Source organism: Oratosquilla oratoria, chromosome 6 (assembly GCF_046742065.1).
Source record: "Oratosquilla oratoria isolate Oo_2021 chromosome 6, ASM4674206v1, whole genome shotgun sequence".
Classification (NCBI taxonomy): domain Eukaryota; kingdom Metazoa; phylum Arthropoda; class Malacostraca; order Stomatopoda; family Squillidae; genus Oratosquilla; species Oratosquilla oratoria.
In genome coordinates this window covers 67,315,416-67,324,920 of record NC_134782.1, presented here as the reverse complement: position 1 = coordinate 67,324,920, position 9,505 = coordinate 67,315,416, and the positions used below count along the sequence as shown (strand labels likewise).

The following is a 9,505-nucleotide window of genomic DNA, read 5'->3' as shown; positions in this document are numbered from 1 at the left end:
GACGTATTTTGTTAATATGGTGAAATCACAGATTAGGTTTACAATGAACTGAGTTCAAAGGCGTTATCACACTGGGCTATTTTTCCTCCGACAGTTGGAGCAGAATTTTACTGTGGAAAATTTGTGGAGGTGGGTACGAGTAGTACCGCCGATTAATCGGAGGTTGGAGAAAAATATTCCAGTGTGATAATGCCTATAGGGGTGCCATAGGGCACAGAGCGAAGTTGTAGACTCATCGTACAGCTGGTAACATAAGTTCCCTCGTATTTTTTTTTTTAAGTCTAAGTGTCTTATGACAAAAAAGTAGAAACTGTCGTGTTTTGTCTTGATTGAGTAAATTGAGTCTTTTTTTTTTATTTCAGTGGATAATGTCTCAAATATATGCAAACTTGCAATTATAATAAATGCTTGTAATATGTCAAGGAACTTATTTTTGCGACTGTGCATGATGGAACGCCAAAATTGGTGCCTTGGAAATGATTCTCACCCATCTCCTGCCTGAATTTATCAAAGAAAATATAAAAAATACTTTTAGTTCATTCTTTTCTTTTTTCCTGTGGTATATTCCATTTTCTCAAGGTGATGTGAAAAGTCTGCAGGTATGTCTTTTCATTTATATAACAATTAACTTTACATTTGTGTGGAGGGTAAAAGAAAGACAATCGTTTTCTGTATAATGTTTATCTTTCTAAGTATACTTGGTCTTGACGACCAATATCATTTGTCTACATCATCAACAACAATAACAATAGCAATAACAAGAAGCAGTCACTGAATAAATAATAATAAATATGGTTGAAATAACAACGGAGATATTTTGGTCACACTGAGCCAGAACTATTATATACAAATGAAATGTCTTCTAGCACAGAAACTGTTGTACAAGAGCTTTTATCATTGTTTACTTCCAGAGGACAGCATCAGTTCTGAGACTGCTCTCTGATTTGTAAATAAAAACACCTAAGTATCAGGTTAACACCTGAAGATATTGTTAACTGGCAGTTCTATGTTAAATAATATTAGTCCAATCTGGTTGGAAAAAAAAACAACTGTCGTGTCTTGAAAATTATGTCGACAGTTTGGCGCAGAATGTGCAGAGAATGGCGGGTTTATTATTAGGGCGTCTGGGGTTAATCCTGCAGGGATTAAAATGTCTTGAGGTCGACGTATGGGATTTTTAATTGCGTTGGAAGCTGTGTTGTTAGACTCGAAGCTAAGGAGGACATGGCAACTGGGAAAAGGGGCATATTTACTTCGAGAAGAAACGAATGACACGCGACCCTTGTAGTCGAAACTGCAGCCAGATACCTCTCGTTTGTGTCGACATTATTTTTTCACTAATGTCTGCTCGAAACTTTTTTCGAACAGAATAGTCTTTAAAGATATAATTGTTACCCAGCATAAATTCCCACACAACATAGGAATAATTTGGCTTCACTGCATTTATTTCTGAATCACAGAATCGCAAAGCTTTGGCGAGGGCCTACTGCGATTCCAAAACAATTTTGGAACGACGACAGAGCAGGCCATTGGTTAGAACCGCAGGTTTGGGGGAGGGGGGGAGGGATATGGGAGAGGGACAAAATAACTAATTAGTGGAGATATCCTGAGAAAAAACTTGTTTTGCGCAGAAGAATTGCGCAGATCCCCAGGTGACCATAGACGAGTAATCCTGGAACTGCGCAGAGCAGGCTGCGCAGATCAGGCTTCTTGGTCCTTGGCGGCGTTGCCTGGTGTTTGATGGGGGTTGCGCACTGCGAGGGGTGCGGGTTGCCACCTGTCTACTTGCGGCGCGAACCGTTGGCCACCTCGTTGACGATCTCGAGGGCCTTAGTGCCGTCGCACCTGTCGAGGGCAGAGAGGACGAGTTACGGAAACTGGTCGAAAAAGAACACAAGTGATGATGCAGAGCCAGGTAAACCCTGTTTCCCCGTAACAGAGTTATCACACTGGGCTATTTTCCTACCTCCAACCTCCATTTAAGCAACTAGAATATGACTTTGCTCACAGAAATCTAGACTTCTCCAAGAGCATTTCAACAGTATATCTAACATTCGTATAGGTTTATAATTTCTTAGATCATAATTCAGCTTTGATATATATGATGGTATTATAATTTGATATTTGGAGATTTGAAAATTCAAATATTGTAACCGAAGTCTCAAACGAACTCTCAACGGTCAGCGATGGTGAAGAAGCCCGTGTAAGCCCAGTGTGATAATCCTTTAACTGACATGTACCCTCTCTCCCTCTCTCTCTCTCTCTCTCTCTCTCTCTCTCTCTCTCTCTCTCTCTCTCTCTCTCTCTATTTATTTCAATATATGGAGAAATCATTACCAGTCCATATCTGTCTGTTTACCTGTCTATTCACTGTCTATTTGTATCTGTGTTAATGTGTGTACATACAGATTATACACATCAACACAACATACACATACAAATTTATGAATGTATGTATGTGTGTATGTATGTATGTATTATGTATGTATATATGTATGCATGTATATATGTATGTATGTGTGTAAGTGTATATGCATGTATGTATGTAAGTATATATGTATGGATTTATGTACGTAAGTGTAGATGCATGTGTTCATGCAGGATATTAGACTCCAATTCAGTAAATGGATGAAAAAAAAAAGTTTTATGTTGCAATTAAAAAAATGTTGCAAAATGGAACTTAAAAATCACAGCCTTGCATATATAGTTTATGAATATAACTGATAACGGAAAGTGATTGGGAATATATTTGTATACCAAACGATTTTGATAATCTAATTTTTATTGTTATCATTATTATTATTATTATTACTATTATTATCGTTATTATTATTATTATTATTATTATTATTATTATTATTATCATTATTATTATTATCATTATTATTATCATTATTATTATTGTTATTATTATTATTATTGTTATTACTATTATTATTATTATTATTATTATTATTATTATTATTATTATTATTATTATTATTATTATTATTATTATTATTATTATTATTATTATTATTATTTGTCTGAATTAATCAATCAATTTTTGGTTAGAATCAATCACTCAATCATTCAATCAGGTCGAACCTTTTGGTGGTCTGACGAGTAGACTACGTATAATTTCCAAAAAATAAAAATAAAATTTCTCACTACGCAGTTCCTAGGATTGACAAGAAATGGCGAGTGTACGATATTGTTTTATTTTATCTATTCATTTATTTATTTATTTATCTATTTATTCATTCATTTATTTATTGATTTATTTATTTATTTATTTATTTATTTATTTATTTATTTATTGACTGCTAGGTCATTGGTGAGAGTCAAATTCAGTGGTGGATCCAGGATAAAAATTTGGGGGGAGGATAACCTGAATTTTGTAAATACAGATGACGCGTTTAAATAAATGTACTCTGAAGCACGAATACAATGGTTTTGAATATAAATTTAAACATATGTTCTCACTTGATTTAGTTTCTTTCGAAATATTGGGCAAAAGTAATACTTAGTCTTACATTTTTAAATATTTACCATCAATAATGTGTTGAATATACTTCCAATTATTCTCACTGAAGTTTTTTTTTATTAAATGCTTGGGAAAAATCTGTCACTATGTTACTTCTGTCTACCACATACACTAGACAGGTTTCCAACACTGAAATCATGAGTATGAAATGTGGATGACGTCACAAGCGGTTCTAAAGCGTCGTCATCTCGTGAAGCGAGTCTACACCGTATTGATGATCGTACAATTTGAAAAATCAACTTGTTCAGACTTCCCTAGTGTGGAATTCCTAATGTCCTGAAATTTGGCGTGTTCCATTCTGACAGGAAGGTTTTGGTAAATATGTAGTAAAAGAATTTGTAGTTTTTGATTTGTCATTTTAATTCCCGTTGAATGACGTATATCTTGTTTTTAAATGTACGGTGGGATTTTTGCATGCGTTTGCAGTATGTATATTATGATAATATATTTCTTTAGTTTGAATCTATAAATAGTGATTTATTGGTATCTTCTTTTCATATAAAAATGCTAATATATATGTTCGCATGCATATATGCACATGTTTGTGTGTGTATGTGCACGTGTAAGGTGTATACATTTATACATTATGTAATATATATGAACATGCATTAGGTGATCTACATCCTGGTAATAGATTTTCAAAACAAACTATTATATATATATATATATATATATATATATATATATATATACATACATACATACATACATATAAATAAGATAAAATAGGTACTCAAGACAGACTTGAGTCTCACGTTGTGGCACAAACTCGTGAGTTCGTGAGATCGGGAGTTGGACTTACTTGGGGAACATGGCCTCACACTGGAGCACCTCCCAGGAGGAGAGGGCGCGCCAGACCTCGGAGATGGTGTTGACGGCTCGCCCTTCCTTGGCCGTCAGCACTTTCAGGCCCACGCTGCAGCAGAAGGAAGAACAAGAGGTCCGGATGTTAATATCAAAATGAAAATACAAAGATAAATAGATAAACAAATAATAATAATAATAGTAATAGTAATGATACTACTACTACTACTACTACTACTACTACTACTACTACTACTACTACTACTACTACTACTACTACTGCTGCTGCTGCTACTACTACTACTACTACTACTACTACTACTACTACTACTACTAATGATAATAGTAATAATGTGAGACAAACTCTCACTACTGTATTAGTTGAACAATTTATCAAATTAAGTTAAACAATGGTCTGGTTGATATTTTTTTCAGATCTACTACTTTTTAGTCGGCCAATTTTTTAGTTAGAGAACTTCTATGTTGGACAACTTTTCATTTGGGATTGTCTTTTTTGTAAAAAATAATATTCTTAGTTTAGGATATTTTCAATAAATCAACTTCTCAACTGGGCAATTGTTATAGTAAATAACGTTTTAGTTGGACAGATTTTTTAGTTGAACAACTTTTAGATTGGGCAATTTATTCTAAGTTAAACCATTATCTATTTTGACATTTTTCTAATTAATCAATATTTTAATTGAACGACTTTTTGAGCAACTCTTTGGTTGGTAAACTAAAATTACATAATTCGCACGATCAATTATTTTTCTTATCTCGACATTTTCCTTTTGACGAGACGCAAACGTATTGTTGTGCGAATTTTATCAAATAAATCAATTACGAAACAAGAAATCCATTCTAGGTCTTAATGGTATTAGACAAATGGAAGAAAAACAAAAAACACAGACGTTCGTATGCATCTAAAACCATCAATCAATCAATCAATCAGGAAGTTCATTAACCAGTAAATACATATATACACTATGTACATTATATTTGCCTACGGGTATACTTACATATATATCTGTGTACGCGGGTGCACACACACACACACACACACACACACACACACACACACACACACACACACACACACACACACACACACACACACACACACACACACACACACACACACACACAAGACTCGGTGGCGCGGTTGGTAGAGTCCCTGACTGTCACTACGGTGGTCCGGGTTGGAATCCTACCCAGGCTGAAATAATTTCAGTATCGCTGCGCATGGAGTCGTTACTCCAACTCTCGTGGGCGGGGAGTTTGGTGTGTGTATAAGTGTAAGGCCACAGCATTACCCATAGATCGGTCATACGAGCTCTGAGCTCTCTTCCGGGAGGTAAATAGCTGTCGGTTACGAGTCCAACACGTGTTCCAAAGACCAAGGTGAATCACACACATATTAGATATGGCGAGATACAAAGACGGGACCCTACGAGCGTAGCTCCCCTTCCCGTAAGATACAACTAGGCAAATTCAACATACACACGGGTTCCCATGCTTGAGGTCCAGGGTTCGAGCTTTCACTGGTACTATAGGCCGGTAATGTCCCCCTTGAGCAAAGAGCTTGCATGTGTGTGTGTGTGTGTGTGTGTGTGTGTGTGTGTGTGTGTGTGTGTGTGTGTGTGTGTGTGTGTGTGTGTGTGTGTGTGTGTGTGTGTGTGTGTGTGTGTGTGTGTGTGTGTGTGTGTGTGTGTGTGTGTGTGTGTGTGTGTGATTCACCATGGTCTTGGATCACGTATTGGACTCACGATCGACAGTTATTAACCTCCCGGATGTGTGGTGTGTGTGTGTGTGTGTGTGTGTGTGTGTGTGTGTGTGTGTGTGTGTGTGTGTGTGTGTGTGTGTTTTAACTCCCCCGAGGTGGGAAAAATCCACGATACATGAAATGCTTTGCTCACAGACTGCAATTCACATGACACACACACGCGGGCACACACACACACACACACACACACACACACACACACACACACACACACACACACACACACACACACACACACACACACACACACACACACACACACACACACGTATTTCTTATCATTGTGTTGTATGTAGACATGCACTTATCATCATAAATGCGACCTTGTTCTGAGTCATAAAAATTGCTCCGTTCATCAGGGGACAGCAGGTTATGCAGTGGACCATTAAATCTCATCCCCATCCCCCACCTCCTTTGGTTATTGGTCACGTACTCCCTTCCTCCCCCCCTCCCCACCGCTCACAGGAGGAGATAGGTTCCGGTAGGTTGTAAACACATGCTATTACTGTACAGACCTGGCCCAGCTAACGGGCCGTGGATGGATCGGCCAGCCGTGTCAACATCCCTCTCTCCCTCCCTCCCTTCCCCTCCGTCCTCAAGAACATCATCACTCAGTTTCCTCTCCTTTCCTTCTCATCTTCGTTAGTTCTCCCTACTCTTTTCTTATTTTACTTCCTCTTTATCCTTGTTCTCTTCTACTTCTTTATGGCGATGTTTTTCTTCATTGTTTTCTTCTTTCTCTTCTTTCTTTTACTCTCCTTCAACCCTCACCATCCTCCTCCTCCTCCTCATTCTCTTCTTCCTACTCCTCTTTCTCCCTCATCGCCATCATCATTTTCAACATTACCACCTCCATCAACGTCGTCATCATCATCATCGCCTGCATCGCCTTGCCGTTAATGATGAAAAACTTGGCAAATTTTCTGTCTTATTGTTCTGTTTACTCTCAAACGCCAGACTTTTCTTTTCCCTTGACCATTTCCTGCCTTAGTTCCTCTCCTTTCTCTTTCTTTTCATTTTTCAGATAATTTTTGACAGCGAAGTTTTATTCTTTATTCTTTCTATAATGATTTGGAATAATTGGCTCACAAAAGTAGTCTTCATAATTGTGCCATTATTTTCACCTCTTTCTTTATTACTTCGTGTCAGCGCACTTTTTTAATGAGATTTTTTATACCTTTCCGTCAATATTCACCTTCCTCCTTGTTAGAATTCCCGCCAAAATTGTCGTCGACGTTTCGTTTCTTTTCAAACGACATGACGTAGGCATCAGCGTCGTCGGCAACGGGGAAGGAAACATTCTGTCTCCAATCAACGCTATTCAATTACCCTGAACATCAATCTCCACCTAGTTACTCTGTCCCTCCTCTTCCTCCTCCTACTCCTCCTCTTCCTCCTCTCTCCTTCGCCCTCCGTTCCCTCCGACCGCTATCTTCTCGTGTGCAACGCTGCAGGACAAGAACGGTTCATCTTGTCGATTTTGTAGGTCACTGGTGAATGTGACTTGCAAGGATGCAGCGCACAAATACCCTCTAACACCTATCTAACTAATAAATAGCAGTCCAAAAAAACTTAGAATGGAAATATAGTACAATGCAAATACAAATTGATGAGAAAGAATATCAAAATAGGTAAACTTTTATTGTAAATAGTGTGAAGACAAATGAAATATATGCGGGTTGCGTTTCGTTGTTGCAATATAATTCGTTCAGAGTCCATGAACGTGATTTGATATGATAAGAACAATAAATTCCGTAAATTTATAGAACTTACAAACCAGTTGATATGTAGGAATCAGAAAGAACAAACAGAATTTCATACTAAGACGTACTGTTTCTTATTTGTAGGAGAATTCAAATAGGATAGATAACGGATAATTGGGAGTAAGGGAGCTGACCTCAAGAGGCCCCCCCCTTAATCATCCCAAGGTCCCTAGGGACCTCTGGGTACGAGCCCCGTTCCAGGAGAAGGAGGAGGAGGAGGAGGAGGAGGAGGAGGAGGAGGAGGAGGAGGAGGAGGAGGAGAGATGAAACTAATCATAATAAAGATATTTAAAAAGAAAAAAGAAAAAACTGAAATTTGGGAAAAAGAAACGTCCACTGGAAACACACACACACACACACACACACACACACACACACACACACACACACACACACACACACACACACACACACACACACACACACATGGCGCTGTGGTTAGAGCTGTGGTTAGAGCTCTGGCTTGCCACTACGGAGGTCCGGGTTCGATCCTCGCCCGGGGCTGAAATAATATCAGTATCGCAGCGCTGAGGGGTGTTACTCCAACTCTCGTGGGCGGGGAGTTGGGGGTGTGTGTGTGTGCAAGGTCATAGCATTACCCATAGATCGGACCTACGAGCTCTGAGCTCTCTTCCAGGAGGGAAATAGCTGTCGATCACGAGTCGAACACGTGATCCAAAGACCAAGTGAATACAAGTGAATACACACACACACACACACACACACACACACACACACACACACATACACACACACACACACAAACACACACACACACACACACACACACACACACACACACACACACACACACACACACACACACACAAGCACACACGCACACACGCACACACGCACACACTCACACACACACACACACACACACACACACACACACACACACACACACACACACACACACACACACACACACACACACACACACACACACACACATTTGCAAGGTTGAAATATTGGAATGGAAAATAATTTGGAAAATGAATTGATATTTTTTTTACCATACTCCAGGTAGGGCGGTTGCCCTGTCAATTATTGTAATTGTGTAATTTTTCACCTATTTGTATTACTTCATGTCATTGCACTTTGGTAATGAGACTTTCTATACCTTTCCGTCACTATTCACCTTCCTCCTTATTAAAATTCCCGCCAAAATTGTCGTCGAATTTTTGTTTCTGATCAGACGACATGACGTAGGCATCAGCGTTGTCGTCGACAGAGGTCCGGGAAGTCGGCGACTAAGACGTGCCACATAGCGGCTCACGGCGCCTTCAGCGGACGACCGCATACCTCCGCCTCCTCTTCTTCCTCCTCCTCCTCTTCTTTTGTCTCCTCCTCCAGCCTTTCCTCCTTCTTCTCCCTAATCTCCTCCTCCCCCTCCTATTTCTCCTCCTCCACTTCTCCATCAATATCATCTCTCAACACACATATATGTATGTGTATATGTATTTACCGAACTGTGCGTACCTAATATAATTATACTCGTAGTTTAGAGGAAAGGATCTAAAGTCGTGGGGCTCAGTCTTTTACATCTCCACCATGTGTCTAGGTATGTACACCTACTTGCATGTATGTTGATATATATACATTGTTATTCCGCTTCTGTTCTCA

At 38.9% G+C, this 9,505-nt stretch overlaps 1 protein-coding gene across 1 annotated transcript in view; it reads right to left on the bottom strand.

Annotated features, from left to right (window-relative positions):
- Positions 1–680: 680 nt before the first annotated feature.
- The window catches only part of LOC143026081 (uncharacterized), a 26,360-nt gene continuing 17,535 nt past the window's right edge, over positions 681–9,505 (bottom strand). The window contains exons 2-3 of the mRNA XM_076186078.1: positions 4,329–4,442; positions 681–1,845 (exon numbers count right to left, since the gene is read on the bottom strand). Of these exons, the coding sequence (XP_076042193.1) occupies positions 1,782–1,845; positions 4,329–4,442 (178 nt within the window). The 3' untranslated portion in view covers positions 681–1,781. The remainder of the gene's footprint in view (positions 1,846–4,328; positions 4,443–9,505) is intronic.